General features: G+C 39.9%; 1 protein-coding gene across 1 annotated transcript; it reads left to right on the forward strand.

The window, feature by feature from the left end:
* Window positions 1-565: 565 nt before the first annotated feature.
* NADSYN1 (NAD synthetase 1) lies at window positions 566-15,144 on the forward strand. Its single transcript, XM_053981382.1, has 21 exons — window positions 566-672; window positions 825-885; window positions 1,356-1,472; window positions 2,330-2,383; window positions 2,742-2,831; window positions 3,678-3,729; window positions 4,487-4,575; window positions 5,419-5,536; window positions 6,021-6,152; window positions 6,681-6,755; window positions 6,915-7,039; window positions 7,226-7,274; window positions 7,852-7,954; window positions 8,616-8,784; window positions 9,122-9,257; window positions 10,010-10,116; window positions 10,871-11,002; window positions 11,153-11,222; window positions 11,805-11,933; window positions 12,402-12,578; window positions 14,675-15,144. Exons 1-21 carry the CDS (start codon window positions 588-590, stop codon window positions 14,726-14,728), a joined length of 2,124 nt encoding a protein of 707 aa, XP_053837357.1. The 5' UTR covers window positions 566-587; the 3' UTR covers window positions 14,729-15,144.

Raw genomic sequence — 15,144 nt, forward strand, 5'->3', positions numbered from 1 at the left:
TTTAAATGATTCTGATTCTAGTACAGAAGGAAGTTAGAATTCCGTGTGTAAGGCGGCTCATGGCAGCCAAATATGTGACAAGGGACATAAGAGAGGAGATTGGACTTTGAAGAAGTCAGCCTCTATGGGGTCAGCACCCTGAGAGCTGTCGGGATGATGCTGAAATGAGAACAACACACAGAAGGTTGCACCCTGTTCCAGTTTATTCAGCACCTGCACTCTGAACTCGGTTTGAGGGACACTTCTTAAAAAAAGCTCAGGGCTAAGAAACGGGTTAAGGCTGACATTCCCGTTGTTCAGGCCTCTGGGAGATAAAACTGCGGGAAGTGCGTAAGGGTGTGCAGCAGCGCACGGCACCGGAGGAGCCACAGCGCGGGCGGACACCGGGTCTGGATGGAGCCGGTGCTTGAAGCACTGACGGTCCAGGTGCTGCTGCCGGGGCCACAGGAGGGACCGCGAGGAGTGGCCGGAGGAGGGGCTGGGAGGAGGGACCGAGAGGAAGGGCTGGGAGGAGCGGCCGGGAGGAGGGAACGGCAGTCCCAGCCCGGCGCCGCCCCGGAAGCAGCGGGGAAGGCGGCGGGGCCGCCATGGGCCGGGCAGTGACCGTGGCCACCTGCGCCCTTAACCAGTGGGCTCTGGACTTTGAAGGCAACCTGGAGAGGATTCTCAGAAGTGAGTGGCTGCTGCCGCCGAGACAGCTGGCTGCCCCCGGCCATCAGGAAGCCTCTTCCGCTCCCTCCTTGTCTCCCTCCTTCCCTCCTGCCGCGGGCGGGGCAGCGCAGACCGTGCCTGTTTCACGCACTGCGCTCCCAACACTCTTCCAGGTATCGACATCGCCAAGAGCAAAGGAGCCCGGTACCGCCTTGGGCCAGAGCTCGAAATCTGGTAAGGGCGCTTTGCTGACGCTGGGTTTGGTGCGATTCCAGTTAAGTGTGGAAGAGCAGTCAGGAAGAACATCAGCCCCGTGGTGCTGCAGTGCCCAGAGCCGTATTTACAGCATGCCGCCGTCGGTGCAAAGAAAAGCACTGTAGTTGCGAGCACAGGATTGGGTCTCTTGTCTTGGAAACCTGACTGGTAACGATAATTTTTAACCTATTTCAGTGAGTTTTCCTTCAGGGGAACTGTAGTGCTTTGATTTCTGCCTGGGCCCAGGCTGCTGTCCTGTAAGGAATATCATGGGGTGATACAGAATGCTGCAGAGTTTTAAATGCTGTAAATAGGGATCGTGTTGACAGCACTGCTTCTTCATTGTCTATATAAATTATCTGTGCGGGTGAAATGCCTGTGGGTCTGAAGTAGTTTTGGTTCCTTGGGTCTAGTGCTGATTTTTGATTTCTCTTTGTTTCTATACACAGTGGTTATGGCTGCTCAGATCACTATTATGAATCAGACACACTCTTGCATTCGTTTCAAGTTCTGGAAAAGCTCTTGGAGTCTCCAGCTACTCAAGATATTATCTGTGATGTGGGAATGTAAGTTTTTTTTTTTTGGTTTTTTTTTTTTTTTTTTTTTTTTTTTTGTTTTTTTTTTTTGTAAACCTGTGATAAAGGGATAAGTCCTTAGGGAATGCTGCTTGTGCCATGCTCTGGATAGCGAGGGCTCTGCACCAAACTGTCAAATGTATCTTAGGAACTGCACTGCTTTTCCCCTTTTAATTACCTTGACCAGGACTGCAACGTGCAGAATGCTTTCTGAAAGATAATCCTTCCAAAGATTGCTGATGGCTGAGCCCTTTGAGAGAGAAATAGGATAATTACAGTTATATATTGGAAACCTTAATGTCTGATACTTATTGCCACAGGTCAGACTTTGTGTGAGGTGTAACTCAAAGGGCTTTATAAATTGACTGTCTTGTGGGAATGTGAGGGCTGCTTTCACTGACAGACATCTTAAAGAACATAAGTGTATGTGAAACTCACTGAAGCCATTGTCGGATGGAAGTGTGATAAATTATATCTGTAAAATTAATGTGTTAGTATTGATATAATTGTGTAAAGCTAGTTTGATTTTGAACTGGGTTGGCTGTCAGGAGGTCACATTTGATTAAATAACCTGGCACAGCCATGGGGAATCTTCTGATGTGCTCATATTACTAAGGCTCAGGAAGTAATTGATATATCTGAGATTGACACCACAGTCAGTAACTCAGATTTTTTTAAAAATGCTACTTTAACTAAAAAATGAGAAGCTAAAACTTCATATATTGTTTTGCTTGATTTCCTCTAGTGAGGTCTTACAAATAGTTTTTGCAGTAAAGTAGATTCTGTAGCTTTTTATAATTTCGTTTAGTGACTGTAGTCACTGCAGGTATTGGTTCTTATTTTCACAGGCCTGTTCTGCACAGAAATGTTCGCTACAATTGTCGAGTGATCTTTTTAAATAAGTAAGTAGTTCTTGATGTCTTTTGTGAGATAACACATTATCTTTTCAGACACCAGTTCAGCCTTCAAGTAAGATTCTTCAGTGCTACTTAGAATGATGGATTTATCTTCCTATTTGCTAATTTTGAAAGAGACAACTAAGGTTTCTCATGATCTATTTTTTCTTTTCTGATTTGTGGAAACTAAATTCCCACTGCTTTCTGGAAGACTTCCAAAAAAACCCTTGAGTCTGCAAGAAACTTTGAAAATGTTACATTATAATAGAAAAAAAAAAGTTGTTCTTAATCAGTGTTCATGTATAGGCTTGTTTGGCTGTACATCATGTGTTAACTCAGTTTTTTCTGTTTTGTTTTATTTAAGGAAGATTCTTCTGATCAGACCAAAAATATCACTGGCAAATGCAGGAAACTACAGGGAACTTAGATGGTTCACCCCATGGAGCAAAGCAAGGTATGCTGGCAACTCTAAGAATTGTGTTAAAAAACACAGCTTGCCGTTTGCAGCCACAGCAACAGGGTTGAAATATCCAGAGCAAATCCTCATTGGCTGCTACAGGGAGAGCAGCAGGACAGAGTCAGCCAAGCTACATGGTTGTAGGAAGCTTATTGAGCAGTCAAACTGAATTGTTGAGCTGGAAGAAAAAATGGGGCTGCTTGATCCTACAGAAAGTGTAAAGTGTCATTTTCCTGGTGTGTGCTTTCTAAGAACAGTCAGCTCAGGACTGGAAGGGGCTGTGTTTATGTCTTGATTGCTGCATCCCAGTACTGCACTGGCAAACACTGAAATGGATGAGCTCTGTCAGACCTTCAACGACTGCAGTGAATGAAAGGTGCCTTCCTTATGATGCTGCAGAACACGTCTGGCACTCATGTCTGATGCTGTGCACTCATCTTGTAGTCAGGGAATGTTTCCAGCTTGAGGGCCTCAGCAAAGCACTTCTGGTCCCTCCTCTGCGCCCCAGTTGGTTCTGAGCTGCTCGTGTAGTAGCCCTGCAAAAAGAGAAACTTCCTCCTGGCATTTGTCTTGCATGGTGTGTGCTCTTTGTTAGGTCTGCTTTCTAGCCAGCATGGGGCATTGCTTACCTTGCCTTTCTGAAGCACAGATGTTGCTATCTTAAAATGTTAGCATTTCTGATTAATTCCACAGAAAATATGAATTGTTTTTTCACTTTTTAAACACATACAGCCCTGTACAACTTCATGGTTTCTTTAACCAGTGTTAGAAGGTGAGATGAGAACCAGTTTTTATGCTGTGATTTATGTAATGATGTATTCACAATCTATAAACTTGATTTAGGCATGTGGAGGAATATTTTCTGCCCAGGATTATTCAGGAAGTGACTGGACAGGTAAGCTGTTTTTTTTTTTTTTTTGTTTGTTTGTTTGTTGTTGTTTTTTTGGTTTTTTTTTGTTTGTTTTTTTTAATTTAGCATCTTCCAGCTTCAGCAATTAAAAACTGTAGTCTCCAAAATTTTGCTGCCAGCCATGATGTGGATTCATATGTTTCAGGGTGGTTCTAAGTTGCATTAAATGGGAGCATAATTTAACATTATTTAAGTTAGTATGTGGCAGCAAAGCATGTAAATTTTAAATCTGCCCCAGTTATTTGTACATATGAACCTTGATTGCCATATTTTACACAATTTTGGTACTGAGTTTATCTGTGCTTGAGACTAGAATTGAGTATGTGTTTTTAAGTTAAAAAATTAAATTAAAAATCATTTAAACCGAATTAGTTCAGAAGCATCTAAAATTTATGTTAGTTCCCACTAAAGCATGAGTGTGATTTCTAGCAACAGGCAGTCTCTGTTTTGTAGATTGTTTAATTCCTGTCCTTAAGCAAAACACTGGATCTGAATACTACTGAAATTAAAACATGAAATTTCAATCAGTCCAGAAATTTGCATTTCAGAATTTATTTATTTATTTATTTTTAGTCTGACTTGGTATAAAATGAAAGAAGGTATAATGTGATTGATATTGTGTCACTAATTTCACATAAGTAAGCATTCAATTGTTATATTTTCTTAAGATTTGTAGTTAAGTTTTTGAATTGAACAGCTTATTCTACTGCATATGTGTAAGAATGTTCTTGTTTTTCCTCAGGAAACTGTTCCTTTCGGGGATGCAGTGCTAGCAACCAAAGATACCTGCCTAGGGGCAGAAATATGTGAAGAACTCTGGGCACCAAACAGGTAAAGGAGAAGAGGAAATAAATGTAATCTAAAACATACACTGGAGCTGCCTGAAATAAATGTTTGGAGAGATCTGCTTATTATTCTTCTGTGTAATTTATCTTTCAGAAAGTGCTAGTAAGATAAAATATAATTAGGAGCAATAAATACATCATGGGAAAGACCTCATTAGGCTAGGTGCAGGATGGCAAAGAAATGTTGGTTGTTAAAATAAATCAACTTGAAACAAGAAGGAAGGGGAGAAGTACCAAAAAGAAGCAGAATGAAAAGAGTGACCTAAGGAGATAAATGACAAGTAACTCTCGTGCTCACATTCCTGATACTTTTCCAAATCTCCAAGTTACATTAAATTCCTTGTAACTGCAGAAGATTGTGGTGTGTTGAAGATGTGATTTTTTTTTTTTTTTAGTATTTCTTTCTTATGACATTGGAAAAAGGAAAAAAAAGCAGTAAAATCTTCTCCTTGTGGTTCTGTTTTTGGATTTACTAAGAGACAAGGAAAATGGGAAAATGACTTTGCAGTGTATATCCATGTTGCCCTTTCAGACCAAGATTGTTATTCTCTCTTTCTTTGAGACCTGGAATTGTATTGAGTATAAGGCATTTTATTTAGAACAGACTGAGCAAAAGCCCTCCTGACCTCTGCAGCCACTGCTGGTCTTTGACAGAAGAGTTGGGCAATGCAAGAAAAGAGATATTTTTGAAAGCCCTATCCTTGTTTGAGCTAAGACATGCAGAAAACTGACAGTGACATAGATGTTTCTGTTTGTTAGTGATTTTTAATGACATTTTCAGTTTTCACAGCACAGTAGTGATTTATTTTTGTGCCTTTTGCCTTGGCAGCCCTCACATTGAGATGGGACTTGATGGTGTGGAAATTTTCACCAACTCTTCCGGGAGTCACCACGTGCTGCGGAAGGCTCACGCCCGGGTGGATCTGGTGAATTCTGCCACAGCAAAGGTGTGGAAAGTTCTGTTTGTTTGAAAAATGAGAAGACATTTATTATTTGGTCTGTAATCCTATCTAACAGTGATGGGAACAAAAATAAAGCAATGAGTGCACATTATACTGTGAAAAAGATGCTTTGTCATTGTAATTTAACATGCTTTCTTATATTTAACAGTATCTGCTTACTCCTCTGATATCCAAACACAGCTTCTGTCATCAGCTTCCTGCTTTTCCCAACCTCAATTTGAACTCAGAATTTCAATTTAGAAGTGCAGCTCTCTCTCTTTGGGTTGAGGGAATGACTTTTGCTACTAATAGAGACTCCTGTCAAGAGAGAATCCCAGCCATAAATCATTCTCAGTGTAAAGGGAGAGGAAATTTGTAAGAAGGGCAGGAGCAGAGAAACAACATTTTGATTTTTAATATCCTGTCAGGTGCTACATTCTGAACAGCTTTTTTTTTTTTTCTCTTCCCTGCATGTTTATTTCCCTGGCAGAATGGTGGAATATATATTTTAGCAAATCAGAAAGGCTGTGATGGTGATCGTCTGTATTATGATGGCTGTGCCATGATTTCCATGAATGGAGAAACTGTTGCACAAGGATCCCAGTTCTCACTCGATGATGTGGTATGTATTCACCCCATAGCTGCTAGGACACTTATGGTCAACACTTCCCAGACATTCCAGATCTAGGTCCACACCTCTAGACTAAAAAGGGTGTATTTTAATTATGCTATTCAACTAGATCTGAGTGTTTCCCTAGTCAGATTACCTACAGGAGCTCTCCTGCTTTTGTGAGGAAGGAAGAACTGTCACAGTGGAAGAACTTCAAGAAAACATTTTTGTATACAATCACCATGAGGAGGAGAGACCCTGTTAATTGAGATTCCCTTATTTAAAGGAAGAAAGGGCAAAAACTGCAATGTTCTAATTATGACCCAATTTTGTGGACACAAGGTTTCAAGGTTTTTTTCACTTTGATTTCAGAAAATAGTAGATTTGTCATCTAGCTTTCCTCAAGTTATGTGCAAGCTCGATCTCTTTCCCCAGTAATGTTTCTTGCCTTTTCCTTTGCCACAGCTGATGCTGAATCTTTTGCCAAGCATTATTTATCTGTTGGTGTAGAGTGATCTAATGTTGAAAGCCTTTCCACAGGAGGTGCTGGTTGCCACTCTGGACCTGGAGGATGTTCGAAGTTACAGAGCAGAGATTTCATCTCGTAACTTGGCGGTAAGAACTCTTTGTGTTTGTAAACTGTGCCAAGTTCGAATAGTTATTGGATGTAAGAAGTATTTGCATGTCTTGATTTTCACAGTAGCTTAGAGAGCTGATTTTTTTTAAACTATGTTAAAATTGGTGTCTTCTGAATTCTTCTGTACTATTACTTAGGCAAGTAAAGTGAATCCTTATCCCAGGATAAAAGTGAACTTTGCTCTGAGCTGTCCTGATGATTTAGCTGTTCCTACTTGTATGCCAATCCAGTGGAGACACCACAGTCCTGAGGAGGAGATCAGGTAATCAAATGCTGAATCTGTTGCTTGAAAATTATTTTGATTGAAACTCAAAGAACAGCATAAACATAAGATGTTGTTCAGATTTAAGTAAAGGAAATCTCTCATTGGAAGACCACAGTAAATATGTTGACTTGCTTAGATGTTATTCCCTAATCTTTTTAGAACAATCATGTTCTGTAATTTCAGCCTTGGACCTGCATGTTGGCTCTGGGACTATTTAAGGCGCAGCAAACAGGTAAGAACAACTGGGTTTGTTTTTCCTTGGCATACACAGCTACTTTTGTGCCACAGGAACAATCCAAATTGTTTTCCTGTGCTGCTGGTAACACAAACTGATGTTAGTCCAAGGTGCAGAGTTTGAATTTTTCACTGGTAGCTCAGTCAGACTTAAAAACTGTATTCCAAGTGTGACTTCAGTATGCTCTGTGCACCCTTCCCTTAGGAGTTGTGCTTTCTTGAGTGCAGCAGAGCAACATGAAGTAGTCATTCAGTGTAATAGTAAAGTATATATGAAAAATGTAATCCATTTTATTAGCATTTCTGTCTTACTAGAGGGCAAAGACAACTGGAATTTTTTCTCGCCAAAGGGTTTTACACTGACTACTTGTTTGATTATCCAGTTGATGAGAGTTTCAGAGGATTTGCTCTGGGTGGTTTGTTCTGTTTTTCCCCAGTAGAACATAAACCTTGAACAATATAAAGCCTTGAACAATGCCTGTCATTCTTCTATAGGAGTGTGTTTCTGAGTGGTACAATACGTATTTTTTTTCTAATTTTGCTATGTGGAATCTCTTCCTTGCTTTGTTTTTAAGGCAGGGTTTCTCCTACCTCTGAGTGGTGGAATTGACAGCTCTGCTACAGCTTGCATAGTGTATTCCATGTGTCACCAGGTTTGCCTGGCAGTCAAGAATGGCAGTAAGTAGGTCTATGTGTCTGGCCAGCTGTGTTTACTAATGGTTATGGATAAGTTAATATTAGTGGGGTGCAGTAGCTGCAAGAGCTTATTAATGGCAGACCCTTTTTGTGTTGTTCTAATGAAGTCCTTTGTATCTCTTCAGAAATTCCAGTGAAAATGTGTGTCCAGATTCAGAATCTCTGAATTGGCATAATAGTTTCCATTTTGTGTTTAAGAATTGGATGTGGAACTCAGACTAATTTTCTGTGTAGACTATTGTTCAAATGTCGGCTGATGTAGTCTTCAGTTTATTCTGAGAATTTTTCTCTTCTATTAAAAGCAGCACTACAAAGCATAGTTAGGAATGGTTTAAGTTCTTTAAGTTCTGGCTTTAAGCAGACTTCACGCTTTTAGCTAAGTCTTTGTACATACTGGATCATGTTTTCTATGAAAATTCTTCAGTAGATCAAAAGGATTTGAAATTTCTGTGCTCAAAATCAGTAATTCTTTTATTTGATAGATGAAAATTTTTTTGGGAAGTTAGATGTAGTTGTCTTATTTGTCATGGGCACTGTAAAGCTTAATTGGAATACAAAGGATGTACAAGATATTTGCATATCCTGCAAAGGGAGGAGCACAATAATTTCCACTCCTGTTCTGTTTCTTCTGCTCTGCCCTCAGATGCAGATGTGCTGGCTGATGCACGCAGGATTGTGAATGATGAGACCTACATCCCTGAGGATCCTCGGGAATTCTGCAAGCGTGTCTTCACCACGTGCTACATGGCTAGTGAGAACTCCTCCCAGGATACCTGCAACAGGGCCAAACTGCTGGCTGAGCAAATAGGCAGGTACAAGCTCAGAAGTGGTGGGAAAAAACATCATGTTCTGGCAAAGACTTGCATCTAAAACGTTCAAACTCAAGAAGGGGAGAAAAATAAGAGAGGAATAGGAGGTGGGTTAAGTAGGAATGCTACAGATATTACTAAAGTGTTAAAGTGAGGCAAAGGACATGGCATTTTGGAAACAGACTATGAAAAGTGTTATTCTTTCCTAAGTTTCTTCCTACCAGGTCTGGGATTTTAGCAGCTTTAAAACCTCATTTGATGGGTGGGTTTTTGGTGTTTTTTTCTATTTTATATAGTCATATTGTGCTGACTGAGTCACTTGTGCTTGAATTCTTCTCAGCTACCACATCAACCTGAACATAGATGCGGCTGTGAAAGCTGTTGTGGGGGTCTTCAGTGTGGTGACAGGCCGAACTCCCCGGTTTTCTGTCTATGGAGGGAGCAGCAGAGAGAGCCTGGCACTCCAGAATGTGCAGGTGTGTGTCCTGTAGGCTGAATCAGGTCACACTCTTCTGGTTCTGTGGGTTTTGGTTTGATTTTTTTGGTTTTCCAACCTAACCAGCAACTCTGCTTTAGTTCCAAGTGTTGGTTATCCTGTTTGATAGTTTCTGTAAATGTGAGGACTTGATCTTTCTTTCTCTGTTACTGGAGAAATCCAGCTGTTTGCTCTGGAAGCAAACATTGAATTCCTTGTCAGCTTTCTGGTAACAGGAGAGGTTTAAGTCACAGGGGAGTGTGGATATTTGCTTAACATCACCCACAATTGCTGCTGGAGCTGGAGGCTGGATCCCAGGTTGGTTTGGCATTGCTGCCATCCTTAGAAAAAGCTGAGTTTCAGAATGGGGACAAAAGCAAAGTAAACTTTTTACAAATGTTTTCTATTAGTTTAGAGGGATTTATTTACACAATAAAAAGATATGGTTTATCTGCATGCTTCATCCATCATGAATCCTTGTTAGTGCTCTCAGAGGTAGCAAATGGCAACTACTCCCCAGTTTGCAGCTGGCCAGGAGAAACTTCTTCAGTCTGTGGCAGTAGCAGATACTGAACCTGGATTTCCTGAGTGTGTTCAGCAATTTCTCCAAAAGACTATCCTTCTTGTAGTCATGCTTAGCCTGCCCGCATTTTGTTCTTTGTGAGCTTGTTTAGACAATTGATTAATAGAAGTGCCTGGGGAGAAATCACTCTGCTATGTAAATTTTGCTTTCCTTTTCATTTTGCTTTGCAGGCTAGAATAAGAATGGTCCTTGCCTACCTGTTTGCTCAGCTGACGCTGTGGGCTCGTGGGATGCCAGGGGGACTGCTGGTGCTGGGATCAGCCAATGTGGATGAAAGGTTGGTGAAAATTGGGAATCCAAACCCACATGGAACAGGTCACTGTAATTTCCTGCAACTCTACCAAATATCACTGTAGATTATGACTCAGAAGAGGTAACAACCTAAGAATGCTCTGGTAACAGTGAAATAAATGAAAATAGTTAAATCAGCTTGAATGGGAAATGGTGTATTTTTCAGAGGTTTAGCCCAAAGTATTGCTATAGCTTTCCCATAAAATGCTGTTGCCAGTAGAGCTTACTTGTGCATTCACTAGGCTAACTTCCCAATTTGTTGAATTTTCAATTACTGCATTAAGAATGAAGATGTGAACTTTGAGCTGAAAAAGCAGACCTTAAAATCTGGAGTACTGTTACTAGAGCTGGTATTTGAAGATTAAAGCAATCCCTGTAAGACTGTGGGAGTGGTAACCTCTAAAGCTGTGAGCTATGTGCTGGTTGTGTGGGTGTTTTGAGATTTATTGTTTTAATTAGTCAGCACAGTATTTTAATTGTTTTGCACATATTGGCTCAGCATGGGCAGTTTTGCAGTGCTTTATGATTGCTTAAAGTATCATCTTCTGGAAATTTCAGGGCTTTAGGAGAACCCTGCTGCAGTTAAACATGTTGCCCTTTAGGTATAAATATGTTACTAATCTGCAGTCTGTTTCTCCCTTTTTCATGCTACATGTAAATTCTCTATAGTGTCAAGGACTATAATGCTGCAGTTACATTATTATTAACTATTGCTGTATAAAATTTCCTGTTTTGCACAGTCTCCGTGGTTACTTGACCAAGTACGACTGCTCCAGTGCTGATATCAACCCCATTGGTGGCATCAGCAAGACTGATTTGAAGAACTTCATTCAGTACTGCATTGAAAATTTCCAGCTCACGGCCCTCAGGAGGTGAGCAGTGATTGAGTGACTGTTTGTTCATTCCCTGGAGGAACGGTCTGAGCCAGGTACTTCATTTTTGGGATGAAGTGCTGTTTTAACAAACCAACACTAATAAGACTGCATGGTATCCATGTTCTTCCTTTTTCCTCTCCCTCACAGTATCATGTCAGCTCCACCCACTGCAGAGTTGGAGCCACTGGTGGATGGACAAGTGGCTCAAACTGATGAGGTAATAATGGGCACTGCCTTTAAAATGCTTTAAGCCTTACAAATCTGGGGTTTGTCCCATAGGTGTTGTATGTAACCATGCTTACTGACAGGCATGTTATAAACATTCTTAAAGCTGCCAACAAGGCATTAGTTCCTCACACTTGCCCTGTGTTGACAATAGTTTCCAAAACAGCAAATTAACATTTTTGAATTATTTTAGATTTTTGGACACTTAGAAGGATGGGTGTTGTAAAATGCCATTTGTTTTATGGTTTTTTTAGTATCAAAAGAAAGTCAGGGCCTTGCTGCTATGAAAATGACTGGTGGCAAAGCACTCTTCTCCCCACATCCTTTCTTTGCTATACCTTTGGAAAGGAGAGGACTGATAAAACTACCTCTGTGACCTCCAATCTCCCAATTCAGAGAGATTGCAGTGGTTTTTTTTATTTCTGCTCATAGTATTACTATGTCTTTTTGACATTGACAATTTCATTTCGGTGTTTCTTTGATTTAACTGGGTTATTTTAATTGCTCCATGAAAGTATTCATTAAAATTTGCACAGTTAAGATTTTCTTTGACGTTCTGTGTGTCTGTTTTCAGGCAGATATGGGGATGACATATGCAGAGCTCTCAGTCTATGGGAAATTAAGGAAAATTGCAAAGGCTGGACCATACAGTATGTTCTGTAAGCTGATTAATATGTGGCAGGAAATTTGTACTCCAAGAGAGGTAATATACCAAATAGAAAAAAATATCAAATAGTTCAATGCTTTTGCCAAAATAAAGTATATTTGGAGAAAGGGTCCTTTTAACTGAAAGTAATAGTTTCATTATTTTGTGTTTAGAGATTATTTTACAGGTGCAGCAGAATATGCTGGAGAAGCTGGTCTGCATCTCTTAAATGGAGCTTGCTGTCTTGTGCTGCAAATTGTTAGAACAATTGTTAATTGGGTAATTTGAAAACAATTACTTTAGAATTATACCTCAGGGAAGATTTTTCTCTAAAATACAGATGACCAACCACTCTTGAAGCCTTTTGTTATGTGTTCTGAGACAAAAAATGGCTCTTGCTTTGAAAGAATATTTAGACTGTGTCAAGGTAGAAAACAGTCTCCAAAATACTGTGCTCGTCTCAATTTTTAAATTAAAATACTAAGCAAATTCATCTGGTTAAAAGCTACGTTCTTTGTACACCAGGTGGCATTCAAGGTTAAGCATTTCTTCAGGATGTATTCAGTCAACAGGCACAAAATGACCACCCTCACTCCTTCCTACCACGCTGAAAACTACAGTCCAGATGACAACCGCTTTGACCTGAGGCCTTTCCTCTACAACACCTCATGGTCCTGGCAGTTCAGGTGCATAGACAAAGAGGTAAATGCCTTCTGCTTCTGGAATGATTTTGTATTTAAATTAATCAAAGTGGGTCAAGCCTGGTTCCAGTGAATTTCCAGTAAAAGACAACTAACATTTAGGGTAGCAGTTATTACAGAAATAACTGGGATTGTTCTTTTCACATAACTGTGAGGTTAAATCCCCTGATTTCAGTGTAGGCTGTTTAGGTTCTTTCTTTGTCATACTGCTATGAAAACAAGAACAAGAAAAAATAAAAGATTTGGTGTACTGAGGACAGAAAGTAATAGGTGTACCCAGACTCATGAAGTCCTGTGCTAATGGGAGAAACAAGCTTTTGTAATTTGGTTTCAGTTCAGGACCTGTCTGAAAGGATCTGCTTAATTGCAGATCTTTACCTACATCAGCATGGGGAAAGCCAGTGTAAGAGGCAGCAATTCACTGTGAGTGCTTCTCCCATCTGCTTCTGCAACAATTCATTTTTTGAATCTCAAGCTAGCTGACTCACAAATTCATGTTTGCTCAAACACAGCAGCAGTAATGGTACCATGCTCAGTTTGAGCACTGAGATGGAGAGGGGCCCAGGCGATTATTGGAACCATGCTTAACTTTTTATAGTTTTTAGCCAGCCCTTCAAACGTATTTTTAATGCCTCTTTTATGGCACAAATTCTGGGGTGAAGAATTTTAGCACCTTGAAGTTTTTTCTGCCAGAGATTTTTTTTTCTGCCAGTTGCTTTTAAGAATATGTTTATACATGTAATAAAATACTAATTCCTTCACCTGTGAAATGCCAGACATGTTGTAATAGTATTTTACTACCTTGAAACCTGGGATAAAAGCTACCATGTGCAGAACTTTATTGTAAAGTATGTATAGTGGGGGATTTTTTACATCATATTGGACTTTTTTCCACTGAAGTCCAGGACAAAAGTTATTTTGGTCTCAGTGGGAGTCAGGCAAAATGTTTTTGTAGGGTCTGGACCAAAATGCCAAAATGTAATTATTTTATGCTTACAGTAAATGTGATTAAGATCTTTTAATGATGCAGATATTGTTAAATTCTCTAACTAGATTTGTATGCAGTTGTGCTCTGAAAGGGTAGTGGCCATTGCAGCTTATTCCTGGAAACCAGGAGGCAAGTTTGGGGAAGTTTTTATTGTGTAGATAAGAGTAACCTAAACTGATAACTCCTGCAGCTCTTTGCAAGACTGGAAAATAATAACTTACAGTGGTTTGAGTCAAATCTGCCCTATTCAAGAAAAGGAATACAGGAAGAGTTTCCTCTTACTGCAGGTGTTCAGCACAATTGTAATTCTGAAGAGAATCACTCTAGGACAGTGTCCCACTGATGATTCTGGTCCTGGGATTCAATCTGTGCTTAAGATTTTTCTGGCATAGTAACAGGACTGTGAAAATATGGCATAAACTTGACATAAAACCCACCTTTAGTAAGGTAATGCCAGGTTTTCCTGTAGGAGAGTAATGTTACAGCTCAAGCTCATTTGTGAATGGAAACAATTTGGAGTGCTAATGATAGAGTAATCTGTTGGATTTGTAGAAAGTACTTTTCTGCTTTGGATGTTTGTAGTGTAGTCAAGTCAGTTTAGTGCAAAATTCCCTTTGCATTTGCTACAGAAGGAACAGGGGTAAAAAGAATTTAAGATCATAGCATTTGCTGGGAATTACCAAATTTGCTCTTGGAGTCTTTATGCCATTCAGCTCTACCTGGCCGAAGGGGTTTGGAACAACCCTAGGAACTCTGGCAGCACTGTAGCTTCTGCCTTGGAGCTGTGTCTGAAGTAAAGGATTTGTGGTCAGAGCACAAATGCTAGGTGCCAAAATATTCACTGTGATTTTAATAGCTGCCATAATTCGAAGGAACTGTGATGCAGCTCAGAAGAAAGCTGGCACATCTACCTGCAAGTATGAGATATCTGCAGGCCATCTTCTGTTTTTTGCAGTGTTATACCACAAGATTAGCTGCATTTGGTCAAACCAAAAGATTTATCCACTTCATAAAAACCTGATCTTTGTGTGTCTCTTTTACAACCAGTAGGAGATGTTCATGGAAGAACCTATTTTTGCTACTGAATTGGTTTATTTTTTTACTTGCAGGTATCCAAGCTAGAAAAAGAGGAAGGAATTTCTGTAGTTGAAGATGTGGACTGACTTCCTGTCTTGTTTAACTGTGGTAATTAATTTGCCAAACAGAATGTTCAAAACTGGATTATACTGTGATAATGAGCAGGGGTGACCTACTTAACAGTTCCTGAGCTGACCGTTGTAATAAATTTTTTTAATTGACTCCCTATTTTACACACAATATACTTAAACTGTAGTTTGGCTAAGAGATCATTTATTAAGGATTTTCTTCAATTTCTTGAGTTAATTACATTAATTTAAAATATTTGGATAATCGTAAATAAACCCAGGATAGTCTTTTGTTTGGTTCTGATAATTTGGATATGACTTCTGAGTAACACCCAGCTGAATGTGTAAAATTTTAACAGTTCTGGCATGTGCCATTGAGGGGGAAAAACTCACCTTACTTTGAAATAAACTTGTAATTTTGTCATGCTAATTGA

Source organism: Vidua macroura, chromosome 6 (assembly GCF_024509145.1).
Source record: "Vidua macroura isolate BioBank_ID:100142 chromosome 6, ASM2450914v1, whole genome shotgun sequence".
NCBI classification, from domain to species: Eukaryota; Metazoa; Chordata; class Aves; order Passeriformes; family Viduidae; genus Vidua; species Vidua macroura.